Here is a 26,416-nt window from a genome sequence, read left to right as displayed (position 1 = left end):
GTTCATTCTGCAAGCTAAGATATGCCTAAAGTGATTTTCAACCCTTGCTTTTCCTGCACCTTCTCTCCATCTCGCACAGCTAAGCTGAGGGAGTCATGCTTTGATCCCGGTAATGTGATGAATGGCACTCGGTTGGGCAGTGACTACAAGCTGGGCTCCACTGTGACCTTCTACTGTGAGGCAGGCTACGTCCTCCAGGGCTATTCCACGCTTACTTGCATTATGGGTGATGATGGCAGGCCTGGCTGGAACAGGGGGCTGCCCAGCTGTCAAGGTAGAGTCTGCAAGTAAAAATGGATGTGTAAGAGAATCTCTGAGAATAAACAGTTTGGAACTGCTGCTGCAGACCAAACAAAATTAATCAAACTCGTAAAATGACTTGAGCATGCTGCGCTAGCCAAGATCAGTTCTATCAAGGCTGGTGTCTCAAAAATAGCAGTTCATCATGAACGTTGAAGCACAAAGTAATGAGTGATCTGGGTGTTTGTGTGAACAGCACCATGTGGAAGTCGCTCTACTGGGACAGAAGGAACCGTGCTGTCACCTAATTTCCCGAGGAACTACACCACGGGACAGAGCTGTGTGTACTCTATCTCTGTACCCAGGGAGTTTGGTGAGTAACTGTAAATCTGAAACAAAATTGGATGCAGTTTCGCAACATTTAGCAAAACGGAGCAAAGCCAAAACATAGTGGAGTTATACCTTTAATGTGTTTGGTGTATTGCGCATTGAAATTATAAGGGCTTTTTGTGACAACAATAGTACTTTGGGTGAATGGAGCATCTCTCTTTATTTTGTCTAAATATGGTTTTTAACATTTAAGCATAACATGTTAATAAACACACACAGCTATAGTTTAAATTCACAATCTTGAAAACCTCGTCATGTCTTGTACATATGACACTATTACATATACATATACAATATGGCTTCAAATTAATGTTCACAGTTATTTTGAGTTATTTTGAATGTCATAATTTTAAATTACTAAACAGTAAACAGTATGCCTTTGAAAAAAAGACTTGTGCTTAATTAAATATGTACATACAATTTTGAAAGTATATATTTAAAATACTGTACTTGTAGATAATATAATATTAATTAAATAAAAGGCCACTTCAAAGTACTTAGAGTAAATGTTCATGACTGTTTATTACTTACGTTACTTTAAAGTACATTTTAAATCATTACAAATCATTGTTTGTCTTTAGTTTTTTTCAAAGACAATAGAAGTAATTATTAAATTATAAATGAAGATCTACTTAAGGAGGTCAAAAAGGCACTCTAACGAATAAAATTTTTTTCACTAACGAATACATTTTTAATTCATAGAAATTAGTATACACTGGAAATATTTGAGTTTGCACTTACAGTAAGTATATATTTTTAAGTATTATTTCCGTAATAAGTACTCTTTTTAAAAGTATACTGAACTATTTTAAAGTATACTGGTCTCCTCTATTAATTTCTGTACATTTAATGTGCTGGTTTCTAGACAGGTGTGTAGCTTAGCAACCAGCTTCCTTGTCTTTCTTTTATAGCTGAAGGCCATCTGTCGGCCCCAAAAAAAGTAAAAAGTGCGCTTAGCATGGTGTTGCACAGTAAGAATATTTCATAGTCTGAGAATGTAGTCAGTCCTGTGTCACTGCACAAAGACCAGACCTTCCAAACCAACAGATGAAATAAAGATAAGGCGGTGAACTGAATTTAATTTGGTAATGCAGCTATTGTTTACTACTTAAAATAAAAAAAAATTAAAAAAAAATTAAAACAGTTAGCTAACTAAGCCTATCCAACTGCATTTAAGCTACCTTCATTTAAACCCATATGTCTGTCTTTCTTCGGTATAAGAAAGTAATTAATACAGGTTTGAAATAAAATGAGGGTGAAAAAATGATGACAGAATTTTCTTCTTTGAGTGAACTCTCCCTTTAATAGAACACAAGCAATTGCAGAATTTGTCAATAGTTGTATGCCATCCAGTATCCTTGACCTGCGGTATTCCAGGGATACTTGAAATGTTTGCAGACACCCTATGATTGTAATATCCAGGCTCCAGTTGGAAAATAGTACAGAGATGAAAGTGTGAAATGAGAAAGCAAACCTCCCAGCCCCCGGTTTCTTGTATTAGGGTTCATTTTTGTGCTAAAAAAACCCACTTTGCTATCTCAGTCCTGCCCCAAGAAGGCTGTGGTGTTATGAGGTACGTGGTGTTGAAAAGTATGTGGTGTCGAAAACCCTCTTCTGTAAATGTTGCTGTCAGTTTACCTGTTATGGGGATTTTGGAGCTCCCTCACAAGCATCGTTTGGCATTATGTGAGCTGTATGTGATGTCTCCCTCGAGGCCTGTCTGTGGTCATTGGACTGCTCGTGCTCTGATGGAAGGTCCTAAATGAGATAGATGTCATTTGAAATGAAGCCTTCAAAAAAAGCTAACGAAAAGTGAAAAACATTATAGCTTTGCAAATGGAAAGCCGTGAAAATGAATAGTCAGCAGCTGAGGTGTTTTAGCCCCTGAAATGCAATCATCACACCATTGAACCCGCCATACCATTTAAAACATTGGCATATATGCACGTAGTACTAAACATACTGTGAAATATTGCCTGCCTGTTCAGTTCTAAACATAAATATTGGCATATTCAAATTTTTGTACTATAATAAAGTATTTCTGTAAAATGTGTGGGATGCAGATTGTGGCTATTTTTTTATTAATTTTTTCTAGAACCAACAGCCACAAAAATATAAGAACCCACAAATAAATGCAAGGGAAACGAGCATTAATTAAAATTCTTACATTATTTACTCACCCTTATATCGTTCCAATATTGTATGGTGTTATTTATTTATTATGTGGAACAAAAAAAAAGATTTCTTAAAAACAAAATACAATAAAACTCAATGAAATGTTCTTTAAATGCAGGAACTAATTAAAATTCAGTTCCCGAATGGTGCACAGACCTGTTGCTCCTAGGGACAAAGTAATTGCTCAGGTATTTAGATGGATTTTAACCCCAGGTAAATAGTACCTGAGATCTAGACATAAACTATCGCAGCAATTTGTCTTGTTCCCTAGAGCTGCAGTTCAAGCCATTAGTAATGATTGGAATTGCAAAAAGGGTTGAGGTTCTTTTACATTAACAAATAATTAGTAAACCATGCCTATCTCTCAGAGTGATATCCGCTTAACGTTATGTGCAAAGGTACATCCATTATGCTCAATTAACAGGCAAATGTCACATAGTGTGTAACACAGTGTTTAAAAAATGAATAAATGCGGTCTTGGGCAAAATACTTAACCGAGTGCTGCTTTAATTAGTCCTGTTTGAGTTCGGTGTGCATTGATCATCAGCAGTTCTGTTAGTTCAAATCACTCAGTGTGCAACTTAAACAAGTTAATGGTAATAGAGCAGAAGTAAGAAAAACGAACACAAATATAGGGTAAAAAAAGAAAAAGAGAAAGAGAGAGAGAAAAGAAATCCAGGAGGGGAGATCCATAAGTCTAGTTTGTGCTGATGCTGCTGAGCCTCTATGTGGTTCGACACCTGCTGGGAGGGGGAGCATTCATTATCATGCACCTGAAGTATCGTCAAACATCCAGGCCAAGAGAGGGAACGATTAAAAGCTTAAAATGCCTTGTAGAACAAAGCCTGGGCTGAGCGCTTGTGTTGGAGTGGAGATAAAATATCTTACGGGTTGTCATAAAAGCTTTTGTTTCGTCAGATTCAAAATGGCATGGAGGCAGATCATATATAAGCCAGAGAAGTTCAGCTGTGTGTATTGATTCCTAAAATTTTGTGAAACCAGTGTGCTGGTTTTATTGGTGGATGTTGATTGGGCAGAGAATGGCATATACAATCCTTTGAGAAGGGAAAGGAATCATAAAAACTGGTATGCCATTGCTGGGAGTAGATTTTTGGCCCACAAGACTGATGGTAAATTATATCTATATGAGTTATTTAATGGCCTATACTTGTGTCTAGAGAGCAGAGTGCCTGATATAATGCTGAAATGTATGCATTTATATAAACTTTTAATCATTTGGCGGATGCTTTTATTCAAAGTGATCAACAAATGAGGATTAATACAAAAAAAAGTAATTCGCCCATGAGAGACAATACTGTAATACAAAGTTTCCCAGTTTCTTGGAAAAGCATGCACTTGATATTTGAGAAACGTTGCAAGTCTAGACAATTGACAAGAGTGAAGAAAGAGTAGGACTGTTCTAAGCACTGTCCTGAGTGAAGCACTCATGAAGGAGTTTTTTGAAGGTACAAAGGGATTGTGTTGTTCTGAAGCACTGCTTCAAAATGTTAGGGTCTGGGAGATTTTTATGTTCCTCAAAGATATATTTTATGCTTGTCATAGCTGCATTTATTTGATCAAAAATACAGTAAAAGTAATATTAGTAATACAGTAAATATTCTGAAATATGATCAAACTTTTAAATAAATGTTTACTGTTTTAATATATTGTAAAATGTATTCCCATGATGGCAAAGCTGGATTTCTTCAGTAATTACTCCAGTCTTCAGTGTCACATGATTCTTCAGAAATTATTCTAATATGCTGATTTGCTTCTCAAGAAACATTTCATATTATTAACAATATTGAGAACAGTTGTGTTGCCCAATATTTTAATGGAAGACATGGTGCACATTTTTACAAGATTCTGATTAATTGTAGCTGTCACTTTTGATCAATTTAATGCATCATTGCTGAGTGAAAGTATTTTTTATAGTAATCTTAAGAAATAATAAATAATTAAATAACACAAAATAATTTTTACTCAGCATTTTTGTTTGAGATCCGCTGTCAGATATTTTTCCTATTTTATTCATAAACCTTGCAACATTTTCTTAGCTATTAGATTTATGCTTACATTAAGGAAAATAAAAAAGTGTTTTCTTTGAATGAAATCTAAACATATAGAGTTATTTGTAATTGCCTCTTGCTTTAAGGATGTTTAGATATACAGATGTACATTTATTAAAGGGTCATGAAACCCCCTGTTTCAGCACTGGTTAGTTCTCACCACAGTTTAAAAAAATGCTAAAAAAAGTGCATGGTGCGGAGGAGGAGCAAGAGGGGAGACAGACAACACACACAGCTTTGCGTTCAGACAGTTTCATTTAGCTTCCATCGAGTTAAAAACACAAATAAATGCACGGCCATTTGCACTCTGCATTGAAAACATATATATGAACGCGCTGTTCCACCTCTGACAACTTTTAAGGCTCATTCTGTGGCATTTATAAGCCTATTGACAGATTGTCACAGAGCTGTAAAAACGGTTATACTCTCAAAGTGAATGAATGCGTTTGTGCCGAACTCTTATTACAAAGCAAAAAGGAGATAAGAACACGCAGTCTCATTAATAATTTAATAGACACCAACGCATCATTGATGTACTATAGTCACACATTTTGACATCAACACAATATAGATTTTAAACCCGGAGGATTAAAAATAGTGCAAAAAAGCTTAAAATTAACCAGTTTTCTCCAACAGCTAAAAGTATTTCTTCTATGATGTGCAACACAACCACCTCTGCTAAAATCTCAGTAAAAGTATGTTGAAAATATAGTAATTGTTAAAGATGCACATTACATTCGCTGATCTTGAGAATCCCCAATCACAGTGAGCAAGCACTTCAGACTTTGTATTCTTTAGAGGGAAACTACCAGAGAAACATGCACATATATGCACAGACGTACCTTCCTCCATCAGCTCTGATCTGTAGGGCAGAGCTCTGTGGCCCTCTGTTAAAAATGCAGCACTCCACTGCCTTTTTTTAATGTTTCATTATTCTGTCACAAAGAATGATGCCGGCAATATTTCAGACTATGACAGGTTTGGTCTGAGAGATGTATTATTCAGAGCATGCACCCCCACCCCATGTTCCCGTCGACTCCCCTACCCCCCTTGGCCCCGGGCAGTCAATACAAGTATGTAGGGGAATCCTTGCTTGCGAATGGTTGGGGGTCAGGAGGAAAAAATCTAAGTTGATGATCTCTGTCTGTTAAATATTCCCTGCTGAAGTCAAAGCCTTCAATTACGGCTTCATTACTGCCTGGGTGTTTTGAAAACAGTTTTCTGCAAGCTTTACAAGTGGGCATAATGTGTTTTTAACTGTTGATCAGAGCGCTGCGTGAGTGAGCATGATTTTCACAGCTTAAGATAGTCAAATTTATGTTGCCAAACTGCACTAAGCTTTGGGTGTTGGAGCTGCAGAGTGGCATGTTGAAGAATTTGCTCAGTGAGATGTTAGTTTTACTTCAGAGCATTAATTATGTGTTAGCTTGTCTTGCAGATTTCAATTTAACGTTGAATCTTTAATCAGTCGAAAGCCTTACGTTGAGCTTAAATATATGCTGTGCACCATGCATTAATCAAACGCTTCTGCGTTCTTTGTTATTATGTGAGAAGCTCGGTCTGCTAGCCTAAGGCATTGTTAATAGACACTTCGTAGGTATAACATTAGCAGCAATGTCACCTTCTCGATGTAACGTTATTAATATGTGTTCTGAAGTTCTGATTCATCTGCTGGCTGCTCAAGGCCCAAGATAAGGTCATTTGTATTTCTGTTGAAATCATATTTCATTCAAAAGTGATTTATACAAATATTAGCTTCAAAATAAAGATTTACAATAGCATCTGGTTTCAACATTAAGCCTGTACCATATGTTGTAGCAAAACATTGCAAGAATTATCAAAATTTTAAACTCATCGATTAAAAAATCTTTTTTGCTGACATTCAGCTAGCCTGTGGGTGTACATTTTAATATTTATATAGTTGTATTGAAACTAGGGCTGTCAAATTGATTAATCGTGATTAATCTGATCCAAAAGAAAAGTTTGTGTTTACATCAGTTGCGAAGCTACGGGTGGGCCCAGGTGGGCAATGGCCCACCCAGTGAGAAGCTGGTAATTTTCCAAATAAATGTTATTTATCAAAAGATAATAATCTAAATGTATAGTTTCACTATAACTTCATATATGTGCTTTAAAATATATTTAAAGTTAGTTTTCATCAATTACAGGCAGTTTATTAATTTTCCCTCTTCCTATAGGTGCTTACCATACGCTTGTCAAAATGATGATTGGTCAGTTTCTGTTGGTCCCACCCACAATTATATTAAATGATGTTTTATTAACAAGATTCGGGAGGAGCACGTCAGATACTACCTAATCAACACAGGTGGACCAAAATCAAGTAATCAGTACCATAGCATAAATATCGCTGACTTACCTCTATCCATTGAAGGTTTATCAGCATGCCTCCTCCACCCCATCTCCTCACTTCAAGTTTACTTCATAATTAGATGGGGAAGGGGGTTAATCTAGGTTCGGGCCATTCCCGAGCTCGGTGCATTTCCCTGGACAGCATGCCAAATATTCATACCATACCTCAGCTAATTGTGTACGTAAGCGTGAATTTACGTGAGGATGTGCATTTTTTAAAATAGTGTTAAATTTGAAAGTTGAATTTGAAAATAGTGAAACAAACCTCATTCAGTATTTAAAAAGTATATATTGGACTTCCCAAATGAAATGTAAGTCCTAGCACAGAATCCGAACTGCCTACAAATGAACCAGACCAGCGGGTGATGGATTAATAGATTAGAAACTTCTGAGGCAAGCGGGTTTAAAGCATCATATTACCATAGGTACAGTGTTTGATCAGCTAAATAGATGCGTTCTTTGAAGAAAAGAAAAAAATACACTTTGTTCTATACTTTTCTCCACAACGAACTGCATATTTGCAGCTGCGCTTATATCCACTGTCCTTGGTATCTACTCTCCTTTGAACCCAAACTGAGACACTTGATTATGAGATCATCTGTGAAGCCCCATCATCTAAGGTAATGCTTTGCATACAGTATACTTAAGTTAACATTTGGCAATGCCTTACCTAACATATAATAAATTAATAAATTTGGGATTACTTAATCTCTGTTGACATTAGTTAATAAATTGTCAACTTTTCGTTAGCTCAGATATTGTTAACAGATAAAAAAATATATATATTTTAATAATGTATTAGTAAATGTTGAAATTAAAATTATTTTTTCAATGCTTTAGTAATATTGTGTATTGAATCTTTGTGCTGTATTTTCTGTTGGAATTTGATATGCAGCTTTCATATGCTACACTTTGCCTAACCAGTTTTATGTAGGCCACCCACTTAAACATTTCTGGCCTCGCCCCTGCTTTACGTAACATATGTCTACAAAATTTTGCTATAAGTTTGATTGCATCATAATAATTTCTGTTAATAGTGTTTGTCGTCTGTTTGATTACGTCTTGATTTTTTTTTTTCATAAATTTCTGCCATATGTACATAAACTGAGTCACTACTGATAAGCTACTACTAAATATTATAGAAACATTAATTTTCTGTAAAGTTGCTTTGCAATGATTTGTATCGTAAAAAATGCTAATTGAATTGAAAAGTGTACTGTGTATATTTATATTTTATGTATATATAAATATGCTCACATACAGTACATGTATATTTTTAATAAATGTATGTAATATTTACTTTTATATAATATAAATATATATATATATCTAATGTACATATACACAAACCTTTATTTTGGATGTAATTAACTGCAATTAATCAGTTTGACAGCCCTAAATGACATTTATATAATGTGTGTGTGTGTGTGTGTGTGTGTGTGTGTGTGTGTGTGTGTGTGCGTGTGTGCGTGTGTGTGTGTGAGGGTTATTATAGTTTAAAAAAATTGTGTTATAGTTAAGAATTAGTTTTACCCATTATATAAATATATAAAGGGTGTTTGTGAGTGTATGTTTGTGTGTTTTATATATATATATATATATATATTTTTTTTTTTTTTTTTTTTTTGTGGATACATGAAGATACATGCACTGATGTAGCATAACACACCACGTTATTTCAGTATTTCAGTATTTCAGTATTTCAGTTGATCCTTAGGAATTTGCTTTGGGGTACCTTCATATGGTGTGGAAAATCAAAAAACGAGATATTAAATAAACTCCCTTTTGGAATGCCCGAAGCGACCATTAGGCCAGTTATACTTTCTATATTTTCTCTTATGGCTGTCAGTTAGAAATAGTCAACTAAATAACTTTTCCCCTGGCTGACTCTGACCTCCATATAAACACAAACACACACTTAAAACAGTCACAGTTTCATGTCTTTGACATAAACGCTTGTCTTGGAAAAGGATCACTCTTCTCTCTTTCTACAAAGCTATTCTAAAGCCTGTGAGAATTGGGAATTGCAAGCCCCTGAGCCAAAACATCAAAACAGAAAAGAAGTCAAGGCAAAGTTCATTTACCAGGGAGAAAGAGAAAGCAGAGGAACACCAGGTCTATGTGTAATGCTTTTGTTGTGTTTCCTGACTCCAGTCAAACCAAAGGTGCTAAACTTCTCTCCTCTGGTAAATCACAGTCAAGCAGGCAAAAAGTGCCATTTCTTGACTTTGCCGTTGGCTAAGGGCAGTAAAGCACTGTGTTTTCCCAAAGTAATTCTCAGATTAATATCTCAGCGGTAGGGTGGTTATGGTGCTTCACTTTTAGTTGCAGTGTTTCCTTTTTAAGTCAGCTACTAAAGAGTTTTGACAGCTGTGAGATTATTTTGTACAAATATTTTAACAGACTGAACAAAAATGGATCAAAGCTATAAAGGAAAAATACACCCAAAAATGAAAATTACCCAATGATTTACTCACCCTCAAGCCATCCTGAGTGTATATGAATTTCTTCTTTTAGTCGAATACAATCAGAGTTATATTTAACAATGTCCTGGCTCTTCCAAGCTTTATAATGGCAGTGAATGGGTGTTGAGATTTTGAAGTCCAATACAGTGCATCCATCTATCATAAAAAGTACTCCACATGGCACCAGGGGGTTAATAACAGCCTTCTGAAATGAATTGATGCATTTGTGTAAGAAAATAAAATATTCATATATTTGCCTTGGTCAAGGGAACGATGATTATGGTTCTTGTTTTAAGGGATTGAGTACCACTTCCCCAGAGGTTTTTCCCTCAAAGACTCCCAGCTCTGCTAATGATAATGAACTTCCTTGTATCTTGAAAGCAACTGGCTATTAAAATATATATTATAGTTAGTATAATAATAATAATAATAACAAAGTCAGTGCATGTTTGGATTTAGATTATCTTTCAGACTGCAAAATTGCAGCAATGTGTTTTCAAGGTAACGAATAAAAATTATTCTAAATATTTAAATAATTCTATTATATTTTATGTGGAAAATAATTTGAAATAGTTTATGATTACTGAGGTATTTCTTTTATTTTATTTGGTTTTATATATTATTTTATTTTATTTTACTTCCTTAGAATATTGAAATGGAAGATTTACTGTTGCATTTTTCGAGAAAAAAAAAATATCTGAAATGCATGTTTATTTAAATTATTGTTAGAAAATATTTCAGAGATTGGCTTGCTGTTTTATGTATTTTTAAACACTTATTTAGTAAATATATAAACCACTGACTCTGTGAGTGTTGGCCACTACACCACACAACAATAGCTTCCTTAAATTGCCAGCCAGTGTTCCTGGAAATGTTTGTTTCTCCCTCAATTTAATGTAATGACAAAAGAAAAATCGTTTTCACCTGCTGCAATGTCTATGTTTAGATATAAACAGACTTTTAAGCTACTCCCTTCCGTTTTTTTCATTCTCTACATCTGCGTGCAGCATGTGATGATTCCTCTGTCCCCACCATGTGGTGAGCGGGCAAGGTGCTATCTATCCTCGGCATACGGCACTGCAGATAGAACATCCTTCACTGATAACAGGCACACAGGTGGTGCTGCTTTTTCACTACCTTGCTGTATTTTCATTCCTGTCTGGACATTTGTGTGTGTGTGTGTGTTGCCATTTTGTGTGTGTTTTGCATATTGGACCAGGGGTTCAGGGTTCTGCACGTTATCTATCAATTATTCATATGCAGTGGCTTGGGAAATGGCTTGTTGGTCATGTTTACAGGATGGTATTTCATGTGTGCAGTGGAAAAGAACAAACCTGAACCTTTGTGGCATTATTGCATACAGATGTGAAGCGGACAGCTAAAATAATATAGTTTTTGGAGAAAGTCAAGTTTGAGGCTTGAATGTTTCTGCTGATTTGTCATTCTGCAGTGAAGGTTTGCGCATGTGCATGTCTCATCCTCGCTAGCTTTTCATCTACACATCCAATGAGCCCTGTGGAATCTCCCACCTCAAAGAGATCCTGGCAGATTGTGCGAGAAGATCTCTGTCCCTATGGGACCAGGCACGGATGTGTGAGGCGGATGACCAGCCCATGCCTGCAAATCCAGGCAGGTGTGCAAGGAATCAGAGCAAAGACCTCTGCCATCTAGCCTCGAGCAAGATGATGGCCCTGGGGTATAAATCCCTGCTTGAGTGACCTCTCTCCTCAGAGTCTAACTGAGAGCCCCTCGCTGTAAGGAGAGAGTCTAATAAGAGAACAAAGGCATGTAGAGGCTCGGACAGCATACTGAACAGTGATATGTGCCATATGAACCTTATGGCCCTGGTGTGTGTGTACACGTGTCTGGATCAGCGAACTCGCTTATTAACATGTATATTCTATTCGTGCATCTAGTCGAATGATGATCTGATCATTCATTTTCATGGAAACGACAAATGTCTGCTAAAGCAGTGTTTGCCTGCTCAAAATACCACCATTTTGATAACAACACCAGCTTTACACCTCAACCAGGGTTACTGTAGTTGTAGTTGTAACTGTGGTAACACTTTAGTTTAGGTGCAAATTCTCAATATTAACTAGTTGTTTACTAGCACACATATTACTAGTATATTATATAAGTAATTTAGAATTTATTACTATTACATCTAAATGACTTGACTTTCCTGAAAAGTGTAAACGCATTCATTCTGCAGAATCTTCTTCTTTTAAGCATCTCTACCAGACTGACCCCACAACATTGACTCAAGCAGTGGTGTGAGTTTGTGGCTGGAACTGTCTGTTTGACTGTCCACTGAATAATATTTGACATTATTTTAGCATATCTGTTTGCTGATGTTAGTTACACACCTCCCATTTAATCCACCTGAGACACAGGTACTGTACATTCCACTGTGTCCTAATAAAATGTTTCCGCCACTGGTGCACTCTTATCATGTCAAAGATGGACGGCTACAGACTAATGGAGAGGAGTTGATACACATGTCTTCAGAGGGGAGACGCAGACTGGGGGTTATCTAATTAAGGGCCTTTTGAACCTGAATAAACACCTAAACTGAGATGGAGATCCAGGCCTGAGGTCCAAAGTGCAGTGTTGGTGTGCTTGCATTTCAGTAGCAGCCAAAGGTGAAGAACATTAGCTGTGATCTTTATTAGTTCTCCAGGAACTTGGTAAGGACTTGAGACTATTATATTCCATATTCTTAAATATTCCATGTTATTCCTTAGCGGAGCACTTAGAATGTTGGGAAACGTTTTATCCGCAGCACTCACATTTTAATTGCTTTTTTTTTTCCTGTACAGAAAGGTTTATGGAACCCTAAAGATATTGGGTTATTGCTTATTGTCATCTGTGCAATATGACTGGACATCCCGGTTTCAATGTAATTTCATGTATTAGACATTTTCACAGTTCTTCTGATGGTTTTATTGCACTTAATATGAGTTTATGACTTGATCAGCCATCTCTTATCCAATCTTAACCTAACCTCAAGTCATGCTTCAGGCGCAAAACATTTTACGTATGACTTTACGATCTGAATTCTTTTTTCATTCACTCCCTTTGCTATGAAACATCCATATTCTATTCAATTCCTAAAGGGATGGTTCATGCAAAAATGAAAAGTCTGTCATCTTGTATTTACCCTCATGCTGCTCAAAACTTTCATTCTTCTGTGGAACTCAAAAGAAGATATTTTAAAGAATTTATGAACCATTGTTTTCTGTACATTAATGGACCCCAATCATTTTGGACACTCATTTTGCACACTCAATCATTTTATTTTTATTTTGCTCTAACTGCAAGAATACTGTAGGACTGGTATCCAAGCATGCTTTGCAGATAATGCTAATAAAAGTCAATTGAACTCATTCCTCTCTCCACCTGAGATGTCACAAGGAGAAGGAAAGGTGTGTCCCATCCCCATTCACTTCTGTTTCTTTCAGACAGCAAATTAAATTGGTGATCCAGTCCAGCTCCATAGATGGAGAGGCAGAGAACCACAGCTGTTTTTTATTTCTGAATTGTGTAAGTCATGAGAAAAGAGGGGAAAGGTGTGAATTAATCACAGGGCTCATTTCCATAGCAGCCGCTAACCATCTGTCAGAGTATGTTAAGCGTAAGAGGATGTATGGAAAAGGCCAGTCTTCTGCAGTGGTGCAGAGGAGAAGCAAACAGTGAATCAAAGCCAAAGCCTTTTCTAAAAGTGTTAGCATGATGAAAACAATCTGCATGTAAGTGATGCTTGTCATGCATACTTTCATAACATTCAGATGCTTCTGCCCTATGAGTGCATGAAGACATTGTAAAAAGGCATTTTCCGGCTATATGGTACAAAATGAAACTCATGGTCAACAAATGGTCAACAAAAACAAAGTACAATATCTAAATTAAGCTGTCAGCTGGTTTGAGAGTTAATTTATCTAACATCCACTACCATTCAACCCCTGTCTCTTATATTCAAAAAGGCTGCATTAGATTGTGAAATATTAGTATTATTATTTACCCATTTTTTTTCAGCGTTAAGTGACTAGAAAGTTCAAAACACCAGCATTAATTTGTATTATTATTTAAAAAAAAAAAATTTAATAGTCTGAAAATCTTTACTGTCACCTTTGGTCAATTTAATACATATTTGCCTAATAAAAACATAAATTCTCAAAAAAATAAATAGATAAATAAATAAAATAAATGAATGACCCCAAGCTTTTGAATTGTTATATATCTAATAGTTTTCACAACACAAAATGAAGTTCTGTGCATCTAATTCTTTAGAGTGCTTTTAAATGCATTCTTAAGTGATGGGACACAATGTGTACCCTATTAGAGGAAAGTGCCAGTACTATAAATAGAAATCTGCCCAATTACTGTTTGTGAGTTGCTGGAGGAGTGTGCAAACTATCAGAGCTGTGAATATTGATTTGTGCATCCACTCGTTTTTTTTTTTTTTTTTTGGTTTCTTTTATTTTATTTCCTGTCAGTGTCACAGAGATGCACAGACCATTGCTTCATCTCGAAGCACTGCTCACATTTCATGCACGCATCTAGTTTCAAATAGCACCTCTCATAAAAAATAAATAAATTGCTACACAGAAGCAAAAGGAATTGTAGGAATGGCATCAAGAAGTAGAGGAAGAGCTGTGTATCAGGAATTACTGAACTCTTGACACCTGAGAGCTCTATGGATCGTGCAAAGGAAACAACCTTCTTAGTTGTCTGTGAAAGTAATGTAGTCTGAATTTCCCTTCTGTGATATATAGACTTTTTTTCCATTTTGATAAGCAATCTTTTTAAAAGATCTTTAATACTTGAGAGAATTAAGGGTACTTAATGTGTTATTTAGAAGTGAATGCAGCTTCACTGTGTGTTGGAAATGGATCAAGTTTTCGTTTTAGTTGCACTTAAAATATGTCATTTTGTAAGGTCTTACATCTGAAGCATGTTAATATATACTTTTTTGAGCTGTACTTCTACTAAAATGCACTTTAGTGCAACTGTTTAATTCTGAAATGTTTTGCACTTGCAGTTGTACAATATATATACTTATTTTGAGTTCTGCTACTTAAATGCTTTTTGACATTTACATTTTAATGTCATATGAATATTACATAAATACTTTTAGTCTACATTTTGTTGTCCCAGAACAGTGCATTTTAAGCACAATTTCTCTCAGCTTCGCTATACAAATTCAGTCCCTGATGAAGATCTTCTACTTTAAAACTTTCCCAGAGTAGCAAAGCGATACCTTAGTGACCCCTGGCCTAATGTAATTATAATGGGTTAAGTATGATTACAATGTGTACTACCTAAGCCTTGTAAATTATTAATAGGTGTGTAAAAGGGATCCATCTTTTGTTGAGGTTCAAATTATATAATAAATGAATAAATAAACAGTGAACTGGCACAGTATCACTACTTTTATCTCCTTCCAGATTGATTTGTTTCTTTTCATGTCCCACATTTTGTTCAGTGCATGAGAGCAAAACCTTGACGGGCACAATTGCTTTCTGACATGGAGTGGTAATTGTCTTGGCATGGCTGAAGCCTTGGAGATGGGGAAATCTCAAGAATAATGCACTGAAGACTGCCGTTATCTTCCCTTCTATTGTTTTTATCAAACACATAGGGGAAATGTCTACTCCCAGCACGCACTCCGGCAACAGACTTGATGAGCCATGATTCATTTTCCAGAGTTTGCAGCCACCTTCAGTAACAGCCTAATTTCATAAGTACACACTATAGCTCAATTTCCAAATCTGCCTGCTGCCTACGTTCATAGGCAGCTGCCTTCTATGATAGCACCCTAACTGAAATTAAACCTCATAAGAAACAGATTTGGAACTCTCTACATAGGTAGGAACTCACACAAACTTTTTTTGCAGCATTTGAAGCAAACCATAAAAGAGTAAAACTTTTTTGCCTTCTTAGCCAATGGAAGCCATTCATAAGCCATGCATTGAGACATAGAACTACAATAAATCTAGATCAAAAGTTTTCCAGTGATTTCAGTTTGCTTTTGATTTCACTGAACAATATCACTTAGTTTTTGATGTTAGTCCATGACATCAAACTGCTGAAAAATGCCATTTGTTTGAACTATGTAGCAAGGAGCCACTGTATGTGATGTCAATAAACCAATCAGTTCTTGGTAATCAAGCTCTTTGTTTACCTCAAAAGACAAATAAATCATTTTTTTCTAAATTGGTTTCTGCAAGAGTTTGATTACACGCTTGTATTACCAAGCAGGGAACTGTTTAATCACACAGTAGCAATGCTGAGCCTCAGAGCCCTGGTGAATCTGTGCCAGATTTCAAAGACATCTGAGACAGCACTGGCCCTGGAATCTCTGTCCGTTCACTCAATTTATACTGTATCATGGCTTAACAACTGTATCTGTGCCCAGATCTTATTTCTGCATTTTGACACTTGAGGTCTCTATATTTAAAGCCATTTTTCAATTAATTTCACCATGGCAACAAAAGTGAGATGCCATTGAGGTAAGTAGAATCCATATGCGTACGTAAGTTTTGGTTGTCATACCATGTTTTGTTCAGTCTACTCTAATCCTTAAGATATACTGTAGAGTAGTGATTTCATGTAATGATGAACAGCATACTAATGATTTTCTCCTAATGGTGGAAACATCAAAGCATTGGACAGCAAATGAGACTGTAACAAGTGCACCCAGTGGAGGACAAAACCAGTGCACAGTAGCACTAAGCATGGTACCAACACATAATAGGGAGATGTTACAGCAAGATAGCCAATTTAAAAGATTTAAATAAACATACAGCCTTATTACCTCTGAGAGCTCTCGCTGGTTTAAAATGTGCAGATCTATTGAAGAAAAATGATTCTGTATAATGTTCTTGCATACAAGTACTTAGTGGCGTCTAATTAGGAATCTGAATATGTCTGAAGAATACATACAGAAGGCCTTTCAAGTCGCATTTGCTGCTTGTTAGCTTCCAGCTGGGATCTTAACATTTGAGGGGTCGCTTGGGTTATTGTGTGGTGCATAGTTATTATCATGTTATGGTCGGTGTTTTATGAAACACTTTGACACTTTGCCTGTTTTTTCCCCATGTAGTTCTATTTGGACAGTTTGTCCTGTTCCAGACGTCACTGAATGATGTTGTGGACATTTATGATGGGCCAACACAACAGTCCTCTCTGCTGTCCTCTCTCTCTGGATCTCACTCAGGTAAAGCTCAAACCTGACGTCCTATCTTTGCACTTCCCATACTTCAAATTGGATGCATTACCATTCATCACAAGCCATTGTTCAGATGTGAGATTGTTATTGCAAAACATTAAAGGGGTGCACAAAGAAATGGTGTTGCATTTTCTGTGCTGTAGGACTGCATTATGTCATTTGCTATCTATTCCATAGCTTCAACACACTAAATATGTTCAGAAGATTACAAAACAAATTCTGTTAACAACGACATGGTCAATTTAAGAAGAAAGACATACAATGGAAGAAGAAAAACTAACTGCCACTCTGCTGTAAGAGTGACGAGGCAGAGCGAATTCTGGGTGTTTATCTCATAATCTGTCTTCATCACATCTGTTGGATCCTCCTGTAGTAGAGGTATCCTTCAGTGGCTTTTAAGCTGAAAGGCTGTTATTGCCGTTTGATTGAACAGCCACATGGGAGTTCAAAGTAAAAAGAGACCCTCGATTCAGGCATTTCCCCTTTGCAAATATACTTCTCTATCAGGAGTCTTTTGAAGCCAAAAGAAGGAAAAATGATGCTCAGTGCAGTGATTTTTTGATGTGTGCAGATCGCTCCGAAATGCAATTTTAAGATTTATTTACTCCCTGTCTCTTTTCCAGGCGAATCGTTGCCCTTGAGTACAGGAAATCAAATAACTATCAAGTTTACTACAGTTGGACCAGAAACTGCCAAAGGCTTTCATTTTGTCTACCAAGGTCAGTTTTCAGCTCTATCAAGAAAATATATATATATATTGTTGTGTACAAAATTTAGCACCATAAAACAATATTTACTCTATTTATACAATGTCAAGACAATTGAGAATATTTTTGGTACTTGCTAAATATTTCATATCTACTTTTCAAAATGTATAACTATTGAGGATATTTGTTTTAGTGCAGTTGAATGCATCATAAATCTTCCCTATAGCTTTTCTATGCTAAATGTGGCATGGAATACACTTTTTCCCAGGGTATTTAGCCCTTTTTCATCATTTGCTGCAACCAGATAGTTTTTGTCACTGTGTTTGCAGCTTTGTGGACATATCAGTATTTATATATTTATAAGTCAGCACTTCATTTTTTAAAATTAAAACAATAACTACAGATTGTTTAAGAAAAAAAATTAAATCTTTAAAGAGCCACACAGGGCCTTGAAATGTAAAGTCCTTGTGTTCTTTAGCATTCCAGATATCTTTTTCTGCTTTAACCCTCTCCCACACATATTTATTTTGGTATTTTGGGAGTCAACAAAGTGACTCAGTGAACAACAAGTCCAAAACCAGTTGAATTATTTAATCCTCCACCTTTAGATTGACTTTTTTTTTTTTGGCCCGGTTATATCTTTGTTTGATTTGGTTGGGTAGTGATTTCAGTTGACATTTAAAAAAATATATATGTGATGTTAACAGCAAAGGAACCCGGTTGAGTCTAGAATTTGTTCAAGGTCAGGGCCTGACATTTTCAGGTTGTGTTTGTTCCACTTATATGTTAAAGGAAGTTGTGTACATTGAATAAAGGTCTTACAGATATTATGTTATTTATTTATTAATGGTAAAAAGTTTTGCCACTATTTCACCTCAAAAGCCTTGAGCCACAGTCAAAGCTATTTCATTATTTACAATGTAAAACACTCTAAGCTAACTCTCTACGATTATTTCACAGCTGTGCCAAGGACCAGTGCCACACAGTGCAGCTCTGTTCCAGAGCCTCGCTTCGGCAAACGCATTGGCAACAACTTCGCCGTGGGAGCATCAGTGATGTTTGAGTGCAACCCGGGCTACACACTCCACGGCTCCACTGCCATTCACTGTGAAACCGTCCCTGACGCCCTGGCTCAGTGGAACGACACATTGCCCACTTGCGTTGGTAAGTTCAAACCCCGCCAGCCCCTGAGAGTGATGCACAATCGATGTGGCCTTTGGTTTTCACAGATTTGGTTGTGTAGCCAAGCATAGCTAGCTGAATGATACATCACAGAGAAACAAAATGCAAGCTGAAGTAAAGCTGTGCAGAATGTGACAGGGAGTTTCTTTTTAGTTAATTAAGCAGATTTTGTTGGAGTTAACACAAGGAAGAAGGCTGAGCCTGGCAGAGCTTTTTCGTGTTAGTCTCTCTGCCAATCTTTCTTTCTCTCTTACTTTTAAAAACATTATTATGTTTTTCTTGTCATATTTAGGCAAGGTGAAAAGAAACCCTCTCCAGTACAAATACTCATAATAGATGACTTAGCAGGCCAACTAAATAGGTAATATGCTAATCCAGAAAGCTAGTCAGCTGGGTAACTTTGTGTTTAGCAGTTAGGCTAATCAGTTAGTGGCGTGTTGAAATAGATGGCTAGCTGTATGGGATAGATATAATTTTTGTAACTTTATATAATGTGATTTGTGACACAATATAATTTATTATCCGGCGTTGAATAGAGTACTGGTTAAAGGTTCGTTCAGCCTGTAGAACCTAAAGGTGCAAGGGGAGCATCTTTTCACTTAAATTTGGGGCTACCAACAAGCAACCAATGCTGTCATTTTTTTTAAAGAAGTCTGTTACGCTCACCAAGACTGTATCTATTTGATCAAAAATACAGTAAAACAGTAACATTACCATTTAAAATAACTATTATCAACTGTTTTTCAGTTGTGCTGCTATTGTGAATTTTAAAAATTTAAATTTAAGTTAAAACTTTTTCCTGTTTCAATATGATAATATGATAACTAGTATTTTTGTGTGTGTTTCTGTATTTCTGTGTCTTTACTTGTTGCTACCTGCTATTTGGACAATTGCATTGTCACCTTTACACATTATTATTCAACAGTCTCAAAACACATAGTTGTAATCACAGCTACAGTCATGGAGGTCCACCTTTAAGTTCACAAAACTAAGTGGTTGCTAAGAATTACAATTTTAGCAACTAAGCTGTATTTTGCCTTTACCCCCTCACATTCACTGCATGCTTTGGGTAGGACCTCAATATAAGCAAACTGGTATTACTTTAGCAAAAACAAAACTTAGCAAAAAAAAAATTTATTTGAGGTGTCACACCTGTCACAACCCAAAAAAATATTGGATTACTTTAACGTTCACCATATGGCTTATGTCAGGCATCTGCTTTATCATGTCACACCTTATTTTATTTTTACCACTTTTTACCAAAAGTCAGCAATCTTTGATATTTCACACGATTACCTGAGCACATGCTGCATTCTATATATCACTGGTTAAAAATGAATGACCCCAAAATTGCAGGGAAGTGAATTTTGGTGAATAATTTAAGAATCTGACATAGATATATTGAGCCCTGCTGCGTACCTGGCCTCCCTGTTTCTTCTCCCTCTCTGTCCTGCACCCTTTCTGCTTTTTTTCATCAACGTGGGACATCAGTCAGGATGTCCCTACCCGCTCATAGCTGTTTAAACAAAGTGATTGGCTTTGACCTCTAGATTATCCCCTTGTCCTTGACAGATAGCATCTTACCTAAGCATAGGATAACAAACACAGTTCTGCCCCGCCAGAGTCAGATAGCAGCCTGTGCTTTTTTTATTGACAGATCCACTCGGTGGCTTCTAGTGCTGCTATTTATTGGTCAGCCTTCTCTTTAAAATATAGGCTGGAGAATATATCTTGTATATCTTTTTGTCATATATTATTTCATTGCTATATTTCATTATGATATATCACAATTAGTATTTTTTTCATTTAATTATTATTTTTTATTTTTTATTTTTTGCTAATTACAGGAGCATGGCAACACCTACTCAGTGTCTGATTAAAGAAACAAGTATATTTTTAAAGGCCGTATCAAGGCCTAGTTGTGAGTAATCATACAGCAAAGTTAGCTTTGATAATTCATTAAAAGTTTCTCTTTTTTATGCTTATAAATTCCTTCCATTTACACAACGCTAAAAGTTCATGCCTGTTGTAACACCGTTTCCTGTCTTTTGGTTTGTCTTCACAGTGCCTTGTGGAGGGATACTGACGATGCGTAAGGGGACCATTTTGTCCCCGGGTTACCCGGAACCCTACGATAACAACCTCAACTGTGTGTGGAAGGTGTCTGTTCCTGAGGGAGCTGGAATCCAAGTGAGTGGAGGAGCTTGTTTGAAGTTCCTCAAATTAAATGTTTCAGACAAGAAGTGTGAGTGATGGAAAAGTTTCAACTATAATAAAGGGAATTCTTAATGTCTAATTAATTATGCAGAAGGCAATGTTTAATTTAGAAATGATGGGGAGTACAGTTCTACAAACTTCAGTGCCAGTCTGCTCTTAACCTTGTCTTAATTTACCAAAAAAAAAAAAAAAAAAAAAAAAATCACTCTCATTATACATTATAATCAGGGAAGCTGACAGTCACCCAGTTTCAATAATTATTGCTGCATTAAAATAATATGCAGCAATAATAAGTGTAGGTTGTTTTGATACAAACATTATTCAATATATATTTTAAATGACCTTTCACAGCTACAGTATATCAAAGCCATTTAAAGTCTCTGGCTGGCCTTCTAATTCAAAATCATCTTTTGGTCTTAATCATACATGTTCCTAGCAATTGTAGTAACTACTGTATCAAAACATACATTACTATTCAAAACATTACTATGCACTACTATGCATCCTTGCCAAAATAAAAATATTAATTTAATCTGACCTCAAAACTGTGTTTCATAGAAAGACGATGTGTAAAATTCAAATTTAAAAAGTTAACTGAACATCTCTAGGATTACCTATAAAATGTTATTTTAATTTTACTTGACTTTCCAGCATTTTAGTGCAATTTAACAAACATTCTGAGTCACCAGTTGACTCCAATGTAGATTAGTTGTCCAAGGTCTGTATACAGTACATTGTGGAAAGGAGCTAAGTATGTTTGTGACATTGTCTGTGTTCTTTTGTTCTACCACTGCTTACTCATTTCCTTGTTTTCTTTATAATTCAGATCCAAGTTGTGAGTTTTGCCACAGAACATAACTGGGATTCTCTGGATTTCTATGATGGCGCAGATAACAATGCACCACGACTGGGCAGCTATTCAGGTGAGAGGTCAACTGCTGGAAACACTACATAATTTTTTCTGTTTTGTTTCTTTTTTTTTTTTTTTTTCTGTTTTTCGTAATCATAATGAAGAGGTTGGTTCGGCACCATTCCCCTGGACAACGTCTTTATTTCAAAATCTCACTGCTGATTGCCACGATTGACCAATCAGTGTCAAGTATTCCAGAGCACCATATAACACACTTGTGTAATTCAGGTGTTAATTAGAATTGCAGGAATATTACATTAGAAGTAGTGGAATGCCTTATTCAAACAAAATGATGTTTGCTCTTAGTTTTTACAGGAAACTAATTTAAATGAAAACATCACAGATGCCTTGCCAGAACTTGATATCATTAATTGAGTCACACCTTGAAAGTCAATCGTTTGTAATTTTTGAAGCCAGAAAGCTTGGAGGAGATGCTGTTTTTGGCTGGCTAATTAATTGCTATGTCTGGCAGTACACCTTACCACTCAGCACTTCATTTGTCTGTAAACAGAGCGGCCAGAGGAAGTCTACTGATGCTAACAGCTTGCCATTGCTGAGCATTGATGGTTCAATGGTCTTCTTGTCATCGAGAGACAGTGTACAGTGTTTGGAAGCTGTTCCTGGAGGAAACACTGCTTTATAGTGTCCTGTTGGGAACAGTGACTTTATCTTGCTTTCAGGGACAGTCAAGGTTTTTATGGCTGCACAGTGGGAGCAGTAATTGAGACAGTTCCAGCTGCTCAGAAGACGACCTCAAAGTTGAACTGTACAGCAGGAAGTATTTAAAACCGTGAGGGTGCAGTATCACAAGACAAATGTTAACATGTGTACCAAAACTTTTCTTCACAGCATGGACATTAAAGATGTTCCCATTAATACAGTCTGATGTGGTCATAGGCCACACTTTGTTATGCTCTAAACGTCTTTGCTTGGTAATTCACTTATCTGTTTCTCATTTCAACCCCCGGCTAATGTGATTTTGACTGTGCAAATGTAAGGAATTGCAGCTTTTCGTAATCTTCTGCAGTCCACTGCATGCATAACACCGTTTTCTCCTTTATCAGGAACCACCATTCCTCAGCTCCTGAATAGCACATCTAACAACCTCTACCTGAACTTTGTGTCAGACATCAGTGTGTCAGCAGCAGGCTTCCATCTGGAATATACAGGTACAACACAACAGCAGAGTGTAACAACATTACTCTATTGATTCCTTTCATATGACCGGGCACTCTGTGTTAAATAAAGCCTACATTTACAACCCCTAGACCTTGACCTTTTTTTTTTTAATACAAGTAACAAGAATTTAATGGATGGATGGATAGATTTTCTATACAGTTAACAAGTATTGGATGGATGGATGGATGGATGGATGGATGGATGGATGGATGGACGGGCGGATGGACGGAGGGATGGAGGGATGGATGGATGGATGGATGGATAGATGGCTGAATGGATGGACAAATGATCTGTATGGCTGCAGGTGCTGAGCCAGAGAGAGAAACCTGTTCCAAACAAAACAGAGCCAGATGTCCACACTGACATTCATAAAATAATTGTCCAGAAAACAGTTCTTCTAACCACGTGTTTTCATTTACCAGCACACCAAATCCTCACAGGCTTGCTGAAATACAAATCAATCCTAGGAGATTTAAACATCCTGAAATCTTTTGCACGCAGTAGCTGTCAGCGCTATTCTGTGGATACTTTCTTATATATCGTTTTAAACTCTGTGTGTTTACAGCTATTGGTCTAGATACATGTCCAGAGCCTCAGACTCCAACTTATGGGATTAAAGTAGGGGATCGATACATGGTGGGAGATGTTGTCATGTTCCTGTGTGAGCAAGGATATTCTTTACAGGTGAGGCCAATGTGTTATTTAAAACATGCAGTGCATCTGACTTATTTTGTGCATTGATCTTCTTCTTCTGTCATACATTCATTGAAGCACAGTTCTGTATTTGTGATTTGAAAATAATGATCTGTTTTGTTTCTGTCTAGGGGAATGCTCACATCACATGCATGCCAGGACCAGTGAGGAGGTGGAATTATCCGGTACCTCTTTGCATCGGTAAGGTCTTACGAAATGGATTGTGGAAGATTGTGTTTCTCCGTTTCAGATTCCCTTTCAACTGAATAAGTGGCTCTATGATGGGTTATGTAAGTTTAGGTTGAAGTTTGCTTCATCTCCTCCTAAATTCTTCTCCTGTCCTAGCAGGTTTTATTTCATTCCAATACTAAAATGCAGAGTTTTCAATCACACCATAGAATTCTGTGATGGATTATCTGGTGTTCATTTGTGGGACAGTTTTTAAAGTGAAAGCCAACCAGAGCCTTTATGTTTCAGAGTTTGGCTTCATCTTTCTTCTGTTTTGGCCTCAACCAAGCTGAAAATCCTGAAATACCCAGCTCAGTAATTTACCACCCAGCTGCTCGTACACATTTTGAATGCAAGCGGTCCCACAACTGTGACTTTAATACACCTTTCTGAATGTTTTCTGCTCTACTCAAAGGTCAAATATATCTCTAAGCTTGAGTTTTCTTGAGTACTGTTGTTTTGTCACTGCAAAAATCTTTTTCCAAATGTATGTCAAGCTTTTTTAACACGAACATGACCAGTAATGCATTGAGACACCTTTGTTTTTCAGCACAATTAATATGTGGATTTTTTTTTTCATTCTTTCTGTTATTTTAAGGAAGTTAAAATAAAATATTTAAAAAGTCTTAAGTCGCTGGGGGAATATTTTTAGCCAATAGCCAAATAAACATTGTATGGGTCAAAATAAATGGTTTTTTTATTCCAAAATTATTAGGATATTAAGTAAAGATCATGTTCCATGAAGATATTTAGTAAATTTCTTACCATAAATATATCAAAACATTAATCATTAATTTTTGAATAGAAATATGCATTCCTAAGAATTCGTTTAGACAATTTCAAAGGCGATTTTTTGCACCCTCAGATTTCAGATTTTCAATTAGTTTTATCTCGGCCAAATATTGTCTGATCCTAATAAACCATTCATCAATTGAAAGCTTGTTTTATTGATTGATTTTAATTGATAGCTTAATTATTGAAATTCATATTGATGTATAAATCAAAATTTTGAAAAACTGACACTTACTGAAAGACTGGTTTTGTGGTCCAGGGACACATATGATAATTCATTACACTTAGATATATGTCACAATATGGAAGAAAAGATCTGTTGCTTCTTTCACTTTGCAACTTTAAAGGTGAGGAGGTGCTTCTAATGGCAACAGGTGGAATTGCAAAAATAAAGATTTGTAGTATTTTTATTATAGTTTTTGTTGATTAGCTTTCAAACTGGTTCCCTCAGCAAAAAAAAACAAGACAGCCCCACCCCCAACTGACGCCATTGGTTGCATTATCATGCACATTTACTGTTGTAAAATCTTGAGTAAACAAGGTGGCCAGGGTATTCCTTAGTACAGTTGATCTTTTACCCGTCTCTAAGCCTTCAGTGTTGCAAACACAATATATAATGAATATAGTGAGAGCAGAAATTATCAGTTTTTGTATGCACTCTTCTCCATCTGCTCCTTGTAAAATGCAAGATGGAAATTCTCTTTAACTGCCAAGCTGATGTACCAGACATCTTTCTCCCTTTCACTGCATCAGCCCATCCTGTTTCTAGCAGATCCTGTGTGGCCAGTAGGCTTTCCTACAAGACCAAGTTTGTGTTTTTTTGCCTCAGATCAGCCCATCACTGATCAAGGGCACCTTGTTTATCTTTTATATTGCTTTGGCTCATGTTTGAGTTGGCTGTCCCTTGACCAGCCCAATTCCCTTTGCCTCCTGTTTTAAAGAAGTTGGAAGGAAGTTTCTACTGCTGATATATGCAGCAACGTTGTCCATTCTCTCCTGTGCCAAAACTAGACTATATAATCTCCATAATACTGTTGGAATCACGACTTAAATCCCCAGGCATGTTGAATCTTTTATCATGTTCTTCATTCCTCTAAAAAAGATAATAGCTTTTGTTTTTGTCCCAAGCAAATAGACTGCAGATCTGAATTTCTTTTATTTCAGTGTGTTTGTAGCTTTTATTTCTGTTTAAGTGCTTTTCTGCTCCTATATTTTGCTTCTTCTTAAGCAACAGTTTAATCTAAGACTAAGTGAAAAGTAAAGGACTGAACACAAGGGAGTTGACGTAACATTTAAATGGAGTTACTCTTGCCAACTGCAGCTTTTACACTGGTCTTGATCTGATACAGTCATTTAGCAGTCTGAGGCACATGTTCTCAGTCAAAAGAAAAAAACTTTTTGGCCAAGTGCGATCACACATACAATTTATTTTTCTTGTTTATGCACAATTTAAAATTCTAATTTTAATTATAATTAAGACTACTCAATATTATCAACAGACGTGAATTAATATTGATCAATAATATATTTATGAATTAAAATTAACCTAGATTAATCAATTCTTA

At 36.3% G+C, this 26,416-nt stretch overlaps 1 protein-coding gene across 1 annotated transcript in view; it reads left to right on the top strand.

The window, feature by feature from the left end:
* LOC127935613 (CUB and sushi domain-containing protein 3) overlaps positions 1-26,416 on the top strand; it is a 183,516-nt gene that overhangs the window by 80,980 nt on the left and 76,120 nt on the right. The window contains exons 25-34 of the mRNA XM_052533684.1: positions 80-274; positions 497-613; positions 16,818-16,931; positions 17,567-17,662; positions 18,611-18,814; positions 20,898-21,022; positions 21,876-21,972; positions 23,024-23,128; positions 23,704-23,822; positions 23,963-24,032. Coding sequence (XP_052389644.1) covers positions 80-274; positions 497-613; positions 16,818-16,931; positions 17,567-17,662; positions 18,611-18,814; positions 20,898-21,022; positions 21,876-21,972; positions 23,024-23,128; positions 23,704-23,822; positions 23,963-24,032 — 1,242 coding nt within the window. The remainder of the gene's footprint in view (positions 1-79; positions 275-496; positions 614-16,817; positions 16,932-17,566; positions 17,663-18,610; positions 18,815-20,897; positions 21,023-21,875; positions 21,973-23,023; positions 23,129-23,703; positions 23,823-23,962; positions 24,033-26,416) is intronic.

Source organism: Carassius gibelio, chromosome A19, assembly GCF_023724105.1.
Source record: "Carassius gibelio isolate Cgi1373 ecotype wild population from Czech Republic chromosome A19, carGib1.2-hapl.c, whole genome shotgun sequence".
NCBI lineage: Eukaryota > Metazoa > Chordata > Actinopteri > Cypriniformes > Cyprinidae > Carassius > Carassius gibelio.
The sequence above is the reverse complement of the archived record's forward strand: the minus strand, read 5'-3'. Positions and strand labels throughout refer to the sequence as shown.